Source organism: Trachurus japonicus, chromosome 18 (assembly GCF_045865225.1).
Source record: "Trachurus japonicus isolate A0001 chromosome 18, Traja_1.0".
NCBI lineage: Eukaryota > Metazoa > Chordata > Actinopteri > Carangiformes > Carangidae > Trachurus > Trachurus japonicus.
Window position 1 is genome coordinate 22,501,738 of NC_140924.1, and position 16,359 is coordinate 22,518,096.

Consider the following 16,359-nt stretch of genomic DNA (forward strand, 5'->3'; position numbering starts at 1 on the left):
AATGGGGGGGGGGAGCGTTCAAGGCTGCCTTGTCACCTGATCGCTGCTTTTAAGGCTGTTTTGCATCCTGCACTGTAGACAATAATAGGTGTGCCAGTAAAGTTTTTAGTGTTTGCTCATCTCCACTGCTGTTGAGACATCACTTCCATGGCTCCAGGGTCTGGCTGTTTCCCCACACAAAGGTCGTAAATCAAATGGTCTTGGGTGATCTCATAGCGGATCATTGCAACTTGTTATCATATTCCAATCTTGAGCAATTTACAGGTGTCGTCTCGAGTAGCTCTTTACATGCACAACCTTGTTTATCTACATCTGTCAGTGATGTCTGGGATAAACTATTTGCCTGAAATTACTAAACTACTGGAGGGCCTTGAAATAATCAACTAAAGAGCCATGATGAATTTGAGCAGTCGGGTTGATAATTGTCTGTGTCTCCTGCTCTGCACGTCCTTACAGATGATGAATTATGCTGAGCATGCTCACCTTCTTGGGTAACATCATGTCATGTGCTGGATTTATGACGGAAACTGACAGTAGCCTATATTTAATACTTAGTTAAAGGTTAAACAGGTTAACGTATACAAAGCTGAGTGTCTCTTCAACTGTGCACATACTTGCATAAACACTGCCGATGAGAAAAATGTCCAAAGAACTTGTTTATTTCTAAGAAAGCAACCAGTCGAATACAAACAATTAATGATTAGTGCTTCAATTTGCATGGGAAAATTTACAACGAATGCCAAACCCTACAACAGAATGAGTCACATGTCCTGCATGACCTGTTGGCACCAACAACACTGCTGTGTATCTATAATTTGATTCATCCCACCAGTCTCAGATGTTTGCAATTTAGATGTAAATCATATTAATAGATGAAAGACAGTGCAATAATCGGATTGATACATTGATTTGTGAAGTTGGCTACTAATTTGAGAATAAAGAGAAAATATTGTTTTGTACCAAATTTAGCCCACTACCACTCACCATCTATATTCTCTCTTTTGAAGATCAACACCATAAAATGTGATGAATAAACAAGTGAATTTAAGACGCCACAATCACAGTTAAAGTGTGAAAAATAAAGCAGAAAAAATGGGCAAAAATCAAAACAACATGTTAGATCATTATGAACTGATTCGGGACATGATATTCAGGTCATGATATCTCAGTGTTTTCTCATAATTTGAGGAGTTATAGCAATGTGAAGGGAGTTTAAGTTCTGAAGAGAGGAAGCATTAATTAGACCATTGCACTATTTTTAGATTTGCTACATCTAACACTGTCAACCATCTGTTGCTGTTTAATGCACACCTGGTAGACAGGTGCATAGGAAATTGAAATCATGTAAATGAGAGAATTGAATTCCCACCCGCTGATAGGTCCATTAGAAATGCAATGGATTGCCCGTGGATTGCATCAGCTGCCTGCCAAAGTGATGTTGCATTTCTATTTAATCTGTGCTCACAATGTGCAAGGATTCAACATCTCTTAAAATCTCTTTAATCTTTAAAAATTCCTTAAAATTTTGGAAATATGTTGATTCATCCACTTGCTAAGAGTTACTTGACTACTCTTTTGTTTGTACTTTAAAGATAAAGCTGAAACTAGTTGGTTAGATTAGTTTACCATTAGCACAGGTGAAAATAGCTAACATAAGGTAACCAAGTAGCTATTCTACTACCAGCACCTCTAAATTACAGTTAACATATTGTAGGTCCTATTTTGTTTAATCTAGACAAAAAACAAAGAATAAAAGTGATAAAAATGTATTTTTTCTGGAGGTTGGTCTTAGTTGTTTCCCTGTTTCCACTCTATGCTAAGTCTTTTCATAAAACTCACTGAAGCACGTTTCACAATTTGTTAACCAAATAACAGCTTCATGGTAATGAGTGCAGATGTAAGGCTTTGAAACGGCATTAGGACATAGGCTACTGGGAAATCAAATGAAAGGAGGAGCTAGCTTGAAACTTAAATAAATGATATAAAGTACCTGCTGGAGATGGAGGATTTCCTCTTTTGCTATCAAATCAGACTTTTTTTTTTTTTTGCAGTAGGAAGGGGTAGAGTGGGGTCTGCATTTCTGAAGCCCCCACTGCAGCTTGTTGCAGCAGGGACTAAAATAAAACTCAGCTGGTCCTAAAAAGGCGATTGGCACTGATTTTCCACTGTCACTCCTCCAGCACCTGATAAACCTTGACAAAATCCAGCGGGCGCATCCCACCCACCCTGTAGCTACTACCCCACCCCACTAGACCCCACCCTCTCCCCCTCCTCCACCCCGCCCTCCCTTCCTCCCTCCCTCACGCGGAGATGGGAGAGAAGTTTGCCTGCGGCGCAGTCCAGATGAACAGTTACAGTATCTCATTTTGGGGAACAGCAACAAGAGCCTCCGGAGAAGCTTTCCAGGGAATGCTGAGGAATATCTGACAGCAAAAAAAACACCACCCACAGCCGAGTTTTTCCTCCTCTTGTTTTTTTTTTTATTTAAAGAAAAACCACATTACTTATCATTGATGTCGCCAAAGTAGTAGTAAGGAAGCTCGGGTCAGTAGGACAGCGGCCGCACGCGGACTGTTGTCGGAGGTTTGCTGCTTGTTTTTTTTTTTTTTTTTTTTTTTCTTCTTTCAAATAACAAAAAAATTTGGGGTCCTGGAGAGGAAGGACAGAACGAAGGAGAGGCGAGAGAAAGAAGAAGAAGACGGTCCAAGTGAAAGTGATAAGAGAGTCCGGCTCAGAATGAATAACAACAAAATCGAGAAAGAGAACGAGCAGAGTGAATTCACCAACCACGAAGAGGAGGTACGTATATACCCGCACGCGAGCACACACACCTGGTCCCCTCCGCTCGTTAACGGCGCCTTTGATGTTTAACGTGTCGAACCGTGACCCGTAACGACATTAACACGCCGATTCAGATTCAGACGACACTCGCCGTCCGGATAGCGAGTTTCTACCCACTACGGCGTATTAATAATATTATTTTTTATCACCTATCGTATCTCTGTAACGTTCCTGTAGTTGTGTATGTGTCTCGTGTTGTTATAATGTAGCATTTTTCACTGTTGTAGCCCCGTGTTTACCTTGTAAAAGTTGCTAGTGTTCCTGTTACATTACCAGCCCTACTGTATGGCGCACTCATGACGTATTGTTGGCAGTATATCTTTCTTTACCTAATTTGTGCACCTGCCATCCATTTTCCTTCACTTTTGTTTCGGTGATACAGCCTTTGTTATGTTTATATTTTATATTTTTCTCAGCTGCAGTGTAACCATGTCCGTACTGTTATGCCTTTTAAACAAACAAACAAAAACATTTTAGGCTACAACAAAGTTGAAGACATGCTGAATGATGAGGACAGGAACAAGGCAGGACTTTTGTAGTCGATGCATCACTAATAAGTAGTTCCTGAAAAACTCTAAAGCCAGGACTAAGTTGAAGATAATCATACCTTACTTGACAAAAGACTTAAGTGTTGCCAGCTCTGGCTTACTGTACCATGAAGCCAGACTCCACACAACAGTGAAACACAGCGGTAAAGGGAATTTCGAGCCAGGGTGAATTAGTTTTCACTGAAGCTGAGGGAGCAATTCAAGTTCTAACAACTGCTGCTGCAACATGTAGGCAATAAGTCTTTGTTACCCAGACCCACTGCATTACAGCCATGCAAGAGAAGAGAAGCCCTCCCTAGTACGAACATAACTTTGTTACATCTTAACACACGAGAATGATATTGTGCGTCCAAAACTGTGAGGTAATCCATTTAGATTCTGGTGAAAATGTATTTCCTCTCCAAGATGCTGGATAACAGCCCAGTTTCTTCCCCTCTTCCTCTGTGTAAACATTGCACAATCTGGTTCCATAATCTCTCCTTTTTTTGGTTAATAGGTTTATAGCGGTTCTCTTTGCATGAGGTGATTTTCCCCGGCATGGAAATATTTCTATTCAGACGTCAGACTTGTTATTTCAGAGCTCCACACTCCACACAAAGTGATGTAAGAAAGGTATATTTGATTATATCTGATATTTCTTTTGGAGCAGTTTGATTAAGGCTCAGTGTGTACTGTACAGTTCATCACTTTGTAACTGAATAGCCAAACATGCCCGGGCTGATGTAATACCATATTTGGTCGACTGCTGAGGTTACTATGGATGCAAAGAGTTACTGTAGCACCACACAGATGAGGTAGAGACTCAAGTACTGACTTCTTGGAAACTTAATGGAGAGTTTCGGTTTTAAGCTCCACTCAACTTTTGACCTTGTGTACTCAAAATCCAGTTCTGCAACAGAAATATTTCACAGGCTGTTTTTTGGACCAGCTCCTGACCATACAACTGCAACTGATGATTATTGTCATTATTGAATATTCACAAGTCCTTAAAGTGAAAGGTGACGTCTGAAAATGTTTGGTTTGGTATGACACAAGATACAAACACATATTCCCATATTTGAGTGCTGGAGCAAGCACCACGTGGCTCCACACATATTTGCGTCAATATCATTTTCATCATAGTTAATTATCTGGTTATTTTCCACTCCCTCAACACAGCATCGTTTTAGAGCTAACACGATTAGTCAATTAATCAGTGTTTCGGTCACTTTAGGCAACTGTTTTGTTAATTGACGATTCATTTCTGTATTCTTTTGAAGCAGAAATGCATAACATTTGTTGATTTCACTGTCTTAAATGTGAGGATTTGCCACACTGAGTTATCAGTCACAAAATAAGCTATCTATAAATGTCACCTTGGACTCTGGGGAGATGTAACTCTGTCTTCTGACATTTCACAGTCCAAATAAGTAATTGATTAATGCAGATATAACTAGGATATTAGTCAAAAAGAGAATAATTAATTTGCTGTTTGTCTCTTTGTTTGATAAATAAACCCAAGAAGATTCTTTGAATTCAAGCAGAGGGGACTGGACGAGGCTCTGTGTCTCTTGCATTGTGTAAAAGTCAGACATCAAGACAGAGAGAGAGAAATGGCCAGAGGGACCTAATGGTCATGGAAATGTTTGGAAGCAGTCCAGACCGGCAGGGACTTAAATTTACTCAGGTGAATTAACGTGAGTTTAGACAGCAGCACTTTATCTTTGCTGTAATGGCGTGTGTTGTATGCAGGGGAGCAAGGTCTCGGGGAGACTGTAGCACATTTACAATCACAGTGCAATCACACACCATGCACTTTTGTACACATGTGAGAGTGTCTGGTATGCACAAAAACACACAAATGAAGAGGATGTGAGTTTGGCTTTTTCCATGATGACGCATCAACATCAAAGTTTAGTCTATCTTGTTACGAAAGGAGTGTTTAATTCAAGTGAGATATGACATTGTTTATCAGCAATGAAGTGACTTTAACTTCACATCTCTTTTTTCAACTTTTCCCTTCTTAACCCCTGAACCGAAACATTCACCAAGTTCCTCTTTTCAAAACTAGTAAATGTAAAAATGCCAAACAGCTTTTGTGCTGAACAACACTAAAGTAACCATAAAATAAAGACCTTATGAGAGCCAAAGTTTAACAACCTTACTGGTATGACTCTCACATGCTGAACAACAGCAGCACCCCCCACCCACCCACACACACTCACACACACTCACACACTCTCGCACAGTGTAGTATGTGACTCAATGGATCACTGATTCGCACCAGTAAAGCGCCGTAGCGAGCTTGGCTTCTCATGCCTGCTTCATTGCTCAACCTCACACGGCATCATCAGTGTACACCAAAGCTCGACGATGCTTAATGTTTATCTTCTGTGGACCACTGCTCACCAAACATGGTCTTGTTGCGGGCAAGGTATGCAGGTTTTTCAGGCCCCGGGCCGGCAGCATCTAATCTCGCGGACTGGTTTGATAAGCTTTATTTATCGGGTGTTCTGGATGCTCTCACATACTGTGGCACTCAACGGCTACTGATGCAGTCGAGGTGACACGCTGTCTCTTACGTGGTTAATGTCAAGCTGCGGATTCCAGGCCTTGTATGGAGATAGAAGAAGTGGAGTGTAGATTTGATTTTTCTTAAAAAAAAAAAAAAAAATTGGAAGTCGCTGTCAGGAGAAGAGCTGAATATATTTTCTGTGGATGTTTTCTTCATTTTTTAACTGGAGAGACAGTCATAAGAAGTACAGTCATAAAGACTGAGGCGAGGTGACAAATTCCAGGCGCATTTGTGTTATCAGGAAGGTAACATATTATGACAAGAGCGCATGCAGTGAAGGAACAAACCCAGTGCCGCAAAAGTTGTTTTTTTTAAAAAGCGAAAGCCTTTGGCTTATGGATTAGTGGTTAGAGAAAACAAACTATGTGAATACATCACCTTGGGCCTCAGACAGTGTCTCTATTTTAGATTTTAGACATCAAACTATTATTCAAGGACATAATCAGCAGATTAATCACCCACTGCAGTCCAAATTTTAAGTAATTAATCATTCCATTAATCATCTAAGTCGTTTATTAAGCAAAGACTGCCAAAGATTTGCTCCTTCCAGATTCTCAAATATAAGAATTTGCTTCTTTTCTCTTTTTATGGTATCTGTGAGTGAACTGAGCCAAAACAGGCAAGAAGATGTCACTTTATGTCCTGTTTTGTAACTGTTTTCTTACATTTTACAGACCAAATAGGGGGAAAAAACAGCAGTTGAAGTGGCATAGTGATCATTTCATAGAGACAATGTTGAAGACAAGCAGCACAGGTTGGGAGTAAATGGAATGCATCATAGCTAACCAAGTCACCCGACTGAGCTTGACCTTTAGCCTCTTTGCCGTCAGTTTCCCTCAAGCTAACTCATGTTTATTTAAGCCGAGACTTGCCCAGCCTTGCCAATGCAGGAGGTCCACTGTGAAACCGCAACTCATTTTTGACAAATGACTGAACGCAGAGTATCTACGCTTTTTATTGTTTCCTCCACAGGATGGAACCGTTCTCGACTTGAAACGCAAATTCACAATAAAACAGTTTTTCTTTCGTTAAACAGTCTTAGCACAGCTGGAGCTCGAACCTTGTCAGACATCTGTTTCGTCGAGGTCTCGGTTGACCATAAACATGTAAGTGGATCTTTACAAGCGCCCAAAAGAGAAACAGAATATCATTCAAGCAGAGTTCAGCAAATGTGGCATATCTCCCTGGGGTGTAATTGGATTGTGGCTCACTGGCTTCGGGGTTCCACCAGGTTCCTCTTCAGATAACAGGTCATGTGGCCGGCGTGACCTTTTCCATGAAGAGATGGTAGGTGGGGAGCTCCGCTGCTGGAGAAGCACTGTGAAGCAGAGGGAGGCCACGCTGGGCTGCAGCACAGTGGCGTGGGCGAGTGTGTGTATATGTGTGTGCGTGTGTGTGGTCTCTACGTGTGCATGTATCTATGAAAAGGGCACGCAGATATATTAACGCTCTGTGACATGAAACGTTACCGGAGGGGAGCTTAGAAGGTAAAGTGGCCATGATAGGGCAAATGGGGAAAACATACAAAGAATCTAATCTCATGGATTGTCGAAGACACTGTTCACATTGACTCACTCTAAATTAAGACTGTGGAGTGTTCTTAAAATAACACCATAAAAACAGCAACAACACATCTATACCATGAAGTATCCAGTATAGACAAAAAAAAAAAAACCTATACAGGCTTGCACATGCAGTAAAACCCTGTCCCATCTACCCGTCTGATAGGTTGGAGTTTATTTATAAAAGCGCCGGGGGAATTGTCATCTTATCTTAGCCATTTGTCAGCTGTGCGACAAGAGGTATTTGAAAAGACAACAACAAGGCTTAGCGTCAGGAACGGCTGGCAAAGGAGCCTGCTAAACTGATGTGAGAAGAAAAGAAAAAAGGCGGCGTTAAAGAATCGCACTGGATATTTAAATAAATATCTAAAGCTATATATATATTAAAAAAAACTACTAAAAGTGACCAGGAGTGAGGGAAAGAGGCGCTGTCTCCGTTAAAAAGGCCTCAGTTGTCAACTGGGAGTTTTCTTTGTAATTAATGATATACCACGCGACGGAAGGAAATGTGAGCTTGTGCCTGGAGAGCGTCAGCCATCTTGTCTTGCTTTGTCATCCCGCATTTCTGTGCTTGTTCACTCACCTCCACTTAATATCGCTTACTCACAAGCTATAATTATCCACCTTACACTGATCACTATCTCACCTCTGTTTCTCTTTACACCTCCCTTCACACTCCTCTAATGCTCTGCATGCTTTTCACTAATTCTAAAAATTCATCTCGTTTTTTGTGCTTTAACCCCCTCAGCTTTCCTCCTCCTCCTTTCATGCTCTCTCTCTCTCCATTTTTATCTCCCTTCCCCTTCATTTCCTTCCCTCCGTCCTTTCCTACGTCCCACCCTTTTTTCTTCCTTCTCTCTCTTTATCTCGTTCTCATGCTATTTCCTCCCTTTTTCTCTCCCTCCACCCTGGCACTGCTTATGATTTGCTACTCTTCTTCTCCTCTTTCCTACCCCTCCCTTCTTTCTTTTCCTGCCCTCCCTCTCTCTTTCTCTCCCTCGCACCCATTTTAATCCCAGTGGACACTCCCTTATCGGCCCATACGTTGAAAGCGCGACCCTGAGATCTCTGAGCGCTAGAGCCGTTTATGGTCACACTGTAGGAAGAGAGAGCCCTTACGACGGAGGAGGCGAGCGAGGATGAATGGCAGCAAGGAGAAACGTGTCTGTCCGACAACCCATCTGTGTGCCAATAGTCGTTCGAGTGGCTGGTCAGCGTTGGCTGTCCAAGGTCAGACTGCTCCAGACTCGTCTGAAAAGGTGGCACCAAGCTCCAAACTGAAAGAGTCTGAAGAGAGGCCTCAGTGAATTAGCCCTTAAATGCACAAACTGGGGCAATTTTATTGTTACATCGCCCATTGAAAGCTGTAATATAAATCCCATGTGCAGAAAATTAAAAAGTCCTTATTGTAGGAATTATATTCTTCCATTACAATACAGTACAGTTAGCCTGGAGCCAAAACAATTAGTCCAATTGACACTAATCAGATCCAAATGTGATGGGCTTCATTTAAAGCATTTACTAGTAAATCCAAACATTTGCTCTTCATCAGATATGAAGGTTTTATATTCCTTATCACATATGACAGTAGCCTACACTGAATCTTTTGGTTATGGATGACCGATCAGACAAAACAAACCATGTGAAATGCCACTTAGGACTGTGGGAAACATGCACACAGAAAGATTGCACTTAATCGCTTACAATTTCACCTTTTCAAACATAGAAAGGCTTGCTTTAAAAAAAACAAAAAACAAATCCTTGGATCACTGGACAAAAAAAAAAAAAAAAAGTATCAAGCCAAACATGAAGAACATCTGCTGATCCCAGATTTGTTTATGTTTCTTTTCTCTGTTTCGTATTACTCTACTTAGTAGTTTTTTAGTAGAATTACACAATTGCAAGACATCAGCATGAGCTACGGGAAATGTGTTGAGCTTTTTTCTTTTTCTTTTTTCTTTTTTTTGACATTTCATGATAGATTTATAGACTGATATACTGATAACACAATAATCACCATTGGCAACCCTGAACATGGGATCGTCAAGTGCTGTCTATGAAAAACACAAGAGAACAGCTGTATTATCCCATAAGGAAACAACATAGCAGCAGCAGCAGGCTTAGGTTTCCTCGTGGAGACACAAAGGATGACAGAGCACCCACTGTTTTCCATTTTTTTTCCACTGGCACAGGACACTTACCCTCTGCCCACCCAACCTCAAAACCAAACAAGTTTAAGATGTCCACTTGGGCAAGCGGCAACAAAGGAGAGCCCAGCGAAGGCTGACACAGACTTAGCCGATTAGTTCACGTTAATGAACACTGGAATGTTAAGTACATTCATCAAGACTCATCAGATGAGAGACAGGAAGGAGAGGGGAAAAACTAGTATGTAAGACTGTGATGAACTCTTAAGCTGACAGCCAAGGAGTCAAACTGATGTGTAGCTGACAATCTGTGAATGGGTCGGCCTTCTCTCCCGTACGTCATCCAGATGACCTTCGGGCCTTTTTTTTTTTTTTTTGCTGAAGTCCGAAATGGCTGGTGAGAAAGAAAGAGCATGTATGTGTCATTAACTTTTCATTTAAGACAAAAGGAAACTGCTATGGAGAGAAAGAGAGAAAGGAAGAAACGACTCCTGAAGCAAGAGAAGGAAAAAACATTGCGTAGTGTGCACTTACTTGCTTTTCCTAGGTCATTTGTTTTAAATGTCTTTTAAAGGTTAACCCGTTGGAACATTTACAGACCCTTACCGAGACCGTAATTGTTGCTCAAAAGCACTTGTGCGAGCAAGGAGGGAAGGAGGGAGGGGGGAAAAACAAAGGAACTCTCCTTTCACGACTCGGCCGTGATGTTTGGAGTGTGCTCAACCTCACAGTTGACCTCTGACCTCCACAATAACGCGGACTTAGCCTGCGACCTCTTCACCCCGAATGTGAAACTTGACCCTGTTGAACCCCAGTGATTAACAGACAAATGTGGTCATCCATTTATGGGCATTCGACACCTCTCAGGCCCTGCGGTCTCTCAACTCTTCACATTCTCCGACAAGGAAGATGCTGGAAAAATAAAATAAAAAACGCTCGAGGGAATGATGGAAGGCCATGCCGACACAGATCAGCGACAACTAAGATAGCAAAGCAGTGTGGGAGTCTGTCAGCCAGACTGCTTTTAATAATGTGACACTCAACTGATGCAAGAAAACTCAGCTCGCCCTGAGCTCACATGCGCTTATAGGTAGACTTTGATTTTCACCCGGGCACAGTGAACGACTTGCGTGCGGATTTGAAGCTCACTAGTGCAAATGTACAAGGAACAGTTTCTAATGAGTTTCTTTGTTTTGTTTTTTTTTGGGGGGGGGTTCATACACAGGTAATTGCAACATTGTGCAGCATTGTATAGTGTGCATGCACTTGCTCTCCACTTTACTGTGTCTTTCAAGGCTTCAAGTTTAGAGCTGTGTCCTGCCACATCTGGCTTGAAGGACTTGTATCTATTAACTTGGCTGTCGGACACACACATACACACACACACACACACACACACACACACACAGGGGGACGGAGAAAGAAACACATACTAATCTCACATCGCGCCAAGGTCGTGTCCCTCGTTCCTGCCGGAGTGGACGGTCAAAAAAGCTCTCAATTAAAGTCATAGCAAATATCAGAGAAAGTCGCAGTGCATTTCAGGCATTAGTTATATTAAGTCTATAACGCAAGTTGAATATAAATGACACATGAGGAATTTACTACGTCATTTAATGTGACAGATCGAGCCACTTCCTAATGGCTGACAAACTGCAGGCCGCATTGGAGGAAATGTTGAATATTTAAGTTTTTAATGGTGTTCCAGTCACATATTGTTCCAGCTATCAAGAGGTTCTGGGATTACTTAAAGTTTTTTTATTTATTTATTTGAGCTTCTTGACATTTGATAGTGGAAAGGTGCTTTGGTGGAAAGATAGTCTCTTTGTTTCAGAGCCTAAGTGAGGTTTTTTTTCCTCTTCGTGACATTTCATTTAAAAAGCTCTAAAACCATCACTCTGTATCTGGTATTTTTAATACCAGATGTTTTTGCTCCATACTAAATTTATCATCCTTTGTTATTTCTCTCCTTCATCTGGCTCATTTAAAGAACAGCGCCGGCTTATTACGGCTTGAACTTTGACAACGATTCTGTCGGTAGTTGTAACAAAGTTAATTGCTGAGATTTCAGAATCTCAGAATTAAACAACTCTGACAGAGCAGGAAACACAAGCGGTCGCATGATCACGCAGGTGTGAACCGAACTTGCAGGTTCATCGAAGGTTAAAACAAAGGCCATCAATATGTTTATTGATACCGCCCATATTGTCCATCATAAACCTCCATCAACTTCCTGGTTCAACATACTCCCACTGAGGGATCATTGCACATTTTGGTGAGCTCACTTTGAGTTGTGTGTAACAGTGTCTCTTTATTCGCATTAAGGGTAGAAACAAGCCAGAAAAGATTGGATAACTACAATGTGTTTTTAATCATTTTCATCAAACGATGGCAATCTTTGCTTTTCTCAGTCATATGAGACATGATGGTAAACACAAGGTTTTTTCATTTTATAGACAAACTGATTAATTGCGAAAATAACAGAGATAAAACGCAGATGAAAACAATTGTTAGTTTTAGCTCCAGTTCCCACACCCCAATACTTACTTTGGTGAGCACAATGTTATCTCACCGGTAATAAACCACAATTATCCTTTATGATAACACCTCAACTGGAACTGTTGAGTATTGTTGCGAGCGCAGACCTCTGACCCCCCCCTGCTTCTACAGTACAACCTTAGGTGGCACCGGGAAAAAAAACCCTGCAAGGTGCAATGATAGAGTATCAATAGGGTGATGACCTCATCCGGGGGCTTGTGGAGTCAGGGCTGTTTGATAAGAGGTGCATTGATCCCCTGGGACTTGCTGCAGAAGTGGCCTTAATAGGATCTGATGTTTTTGGCCTGGGGCTCCACGCTCTGCTGTGCTCCGCGAAGGCGTTGCCAAGGAACTGCGCTGGTACGCCGGCTGTGAAGTACACAGCTGGCTTGTGATAGGTAGGGACCGCTGTTTCTGATTGAAGCCTGCATTGCATGTTGGTGTGTGTGAGCACGCCATAAATGGTCAATGATTCAAAGGGCCGTAACCGTCCACTCAACGCTATGGAAATGAAGCTATAAGACTCACGAGAAACCAATAAAACAATGTCTCTAAAACCCAATAAAACAGTTGCAGAGGGTTTTATCTTTTTTTTTTTACTTTTTACACATCTGCAGAATCCGCTCAACCTCCGGCTTTGACCTTCAGTTTAGTTTAGTTTACTACATCATGAAATCTTGATATCTCACTTCACCCGGTGGCAGTGCACTTATAACTCTCTGCGTCTCTTTTTTTCCAGCCTCATGCCTCAAAGCAACATAAATAACGAGTGATACTGTAATCAACAGCAGATGTCTGCAACAGAGAGCTGTTGACACATTTGCCTGTGAATCATCCCCCCGTATCCAGCATGTGCAGTCGACTCCACACCGGACACACGGCGAAAAACGATCATATATCACAACAGCTGACGTCAGGAAGTCTCAGGAATGAGGTGCGACGCGGCCAAGAATGTCCCATTGTTAGGAGCGCGCCGAGGACTCATTGTTGTGCGCGTCGATCCGGGTTCGTGCAGCACATCCACATCTCAAGTGTCTGTTCGGCTCGTGACATAAGACAGGAGCTAAATCCAAGATGGGGGGCTTCGATAGCTTGGCAAGGGGAAGGATGATTTGCTTAACATGTGCGCCTAAGTTGGGGAAAATATCAGCAATCAAGTTTCAGTCGACAGACATGATTGTATCCAAAAATACATCAATGCTACTATTATTATCACAACCTTAAATGAAAGTTTACACCCTGGATGTCTATGTCTGGCTGTAATGACCTGATGTTAAGTTTCAAATTGTATCCACATGAAGTGAAGGAACAACACGTAAGGGTGAAATATAAATCTGTCAGCCAAGCAGCAGCAGCAGATCTTTCCCCTCTGATGTTGTTTTGGCCCGTTTTTGTGGTCATGTGCAGATTCGACAAGAGTTATGTCCACGATGACAAGAGCAGCCAAAACAACAGCGAAAGCAAAGCCTAAGTTAGAAATTAAAGAGAAATATTTTTTAAAAATGACTTCTTTTCCTGTCTACTCCTCAAATACCTTTTGGATTTTTTCTTTACAGCATCTTCTGAATCTTTCCCACCACACGTAGTTTTTTCAGCCTCAGCAGCTGTCAGTAACTGCCCTTGCTTTTGTCTGATTGATACCATCCTGCCCTGACTTCTTTGTTCCCTTGTTAAGTCCATATAAGGTGGCCCTCAGTGGAGTTTATTTAAACAGACCTGCCGCAGACAGAGCCCAGTGATGGGCCTGCAGGGTTCAGCTCGGCTCAGATAAGATAAGAGTGAAGGTGAGAAAGTCGCCGAGGTGAGATTTTTTTTGGCTGGATGGTCGGTTTGGCACTCACCGCCTATTGCTCCCCCCCCAGTTGCTAAGCTCCTTTGTTTGTGTGTTGCTCTGACTTTGGCATCAGTGGTGCGTATCAGGTTACATGTGGGAATGAGGTGTAGTGTTAGTTCAGCAGTTCCTTTGTCCCCGGAGTTGTGATTCCACTATCTAATGAATCTGGGTGCTCTGAATCCACTACGTGTAACTGCATACCTATGGTTTTATTCAGAATTCAGCTTTAAATAGTATTGGGTTAATAGTTAAAGCGCACATGCATCCAAATCCACAATTGCAGTATTGATGTTGGTGCGAAAAGGTGGAGATAATGGTAAAGGTCTGATGCACACAGTCTACTGTTCGATTTTGATGCCTCCTCTGCACTAAAGCAATTATTTCCCTGTACCAAGCCAACTTTAATTAGGTGATAATTCCAGGTAGGAGGCGTGATTAGGGCCTGTAGAGATAATACAATTGTGTAAACACATTTTAATCTATTATTATATCTGCCCCATCTCAGTACTACAATACTGGAAAAATAAATAATTTGTTTTCATTGTTTTGTAAAGCTTAAGCACGCGAAAAAAAGAAAAGAAGGAAAGCTGTTGTGTTAATAGAAGACACATGTTGGTTTATAGTTAGAAATACCTGTGTTAACAACTCTTTCCTGGAGTGGCCCTTTATTAAGGACAGACACATCTAGCTACAATTACATGCAACAAATAAAATTTTCCCGTTTCTTCGCCTGCAAAATGTAACCAGATCTGCATTCATGAGCTGTGACAGGGCGTCTCAGCACCTGTGTCTTCCAGCGCAGCTACATCCGCGTTTATTAAGTGCTGGCGCTGGCGCTAATGTGTCTGCATACACTGAAAGATGTACCTGCTGTTCACCCAAAGCTTTTCAGTCAAGTTACCAACAGAGTAGCATGAGGACTGACATAGCAAAAACTAGTGATGTTAGAGCCAAAATTAACAGCTTTGGCCAATTACCTCAGTTAAAGAAGTGTTAAATGTAGCCTAGGCCTACTTGCATTGTTGAAATTCTTAGCCCTGTTTTCAGGCGTTTTCAGAAATAACTTTAAGCCTCATGCTATTTTCAGTTTCTTTAAGAAACAGGAATGATTTTGGGGGAAAAACTTACAAAGATTTTATTTTTAGTTATAAATATTATGAACTAGGCTATGAGGCTAAAGCTAGCAGCTTGTTAGCTCAAGTTAACACATTCAGGCAAGCATGGAATTCACTCCCTTTAGCTCCACAGGGTTTCATGCAGGATATAATGTGTTAATTGGACCACCACAAGAGCTAATGGGTAGACTTTACAATCTCTACACACAACAAGGCTAGCTTTAACCCTATATTTATGCTAAGTTCAGCCTAGTAGCTTTTGGATTCTTATTTATTTGACAGATAGCCTACTGTATCGGAGCAGTCTTCTTATTCAGGCATTAGCTACATAATTTTCCTGTATTAATTGGTTGCTTGATAGGCACATTTTTAAAAAAGTGAAGTTTTATTTTCAATTTTTTTCTTGACCTAAAGTCTTTATTTGCACCATTGCATTGCCATTTAGACACTTGTTTTTGACACAAGTGACAGATCTTCAGAAACATGTTGCTGAACTGCACTCCTTCAGTTTAGCCCTCACTTATTGTCTTGTGCACTCTCTTGTACATTCTCCCCATAGCTTCCAAAGCAATAGTTCAAGTTCATCCCTTTTCTCGGCAGGCTACATGCAGTGCATAAGACGAGTTCGCTCTCACGGCACACCCACTGTCAGCTGTCTTCTTTCTGTTACTCACCAGTGGCATCTACCTTTTTCATCTTCACATTTTTCATCTCTCAGTGCTGACACTGAGGTTTTAGGTAACATATGCAGCTTATACTGTTGGCAAAGTAGCAGTGGACTGAGATTTCCTCGGAAAAACTTACTAAAGTGTCCTTTTTATAAACCTAAAACTTTCACTGCACCCAGTGTTGTTACACAGCATTCATTTTACGTCTCTGTCAACACACATTGTAACATGACATAATAACCACTTCCTTGCCTGAAAGCACATTTGGAGCTACTCTCTTGTTACATCCCCATGTGGTCCCGCTCTCTGTGACTCAGTACAAACACTTAAATGTTCCTTTAGTCTTTCTTAGCAAACATATACATTGTAATTCCCCAGCAATGCCAGCTCGAGTTGCAAAGTTGAAGAGTTCAAATGTAAAACAGAGGCTAGAGCTGTGAGGGAGGATTGCCATAAAACACAGCTCAGGCAATAGATTAAACAGGAGAGAACAGTACACTTAGTGTAGGAACTGATAGGGTGTGTTTGCTGTGAAATACATGTAGGCCTATA

General features: G+C 41.5%; 1 protein-coding gene across 8 annotated transcripts in view; it reads left to right on the forward strand.

The window, feature by feature from the left end:
* The first annotated feature begins 2,341 nt into the window (after positions 1-2,341).
* Positions 2,342-16,359, forward strand: part of LOC146969352 (RNA-binding protein with multiple splicing-like) — a 37,405-nt gene continuing 23,387 nt past the window's right edge. For all 8 annotated transcript variants that reach the window (XM_085759887.1, XM_085759888.1, XM_085759890.1 and 5 more), the window contains exon 1: positions 2,342-2,799. In XM_085759887.1, the coding sequence (XP_085616013.1) occupies positions 2,737-2,799 (63 nt within the window). In that variant the 5' untranslated portion in view covers positions 2,342-2,736. The remainder of the gene's footprint in view (positions 2,800-16,359) is intronic.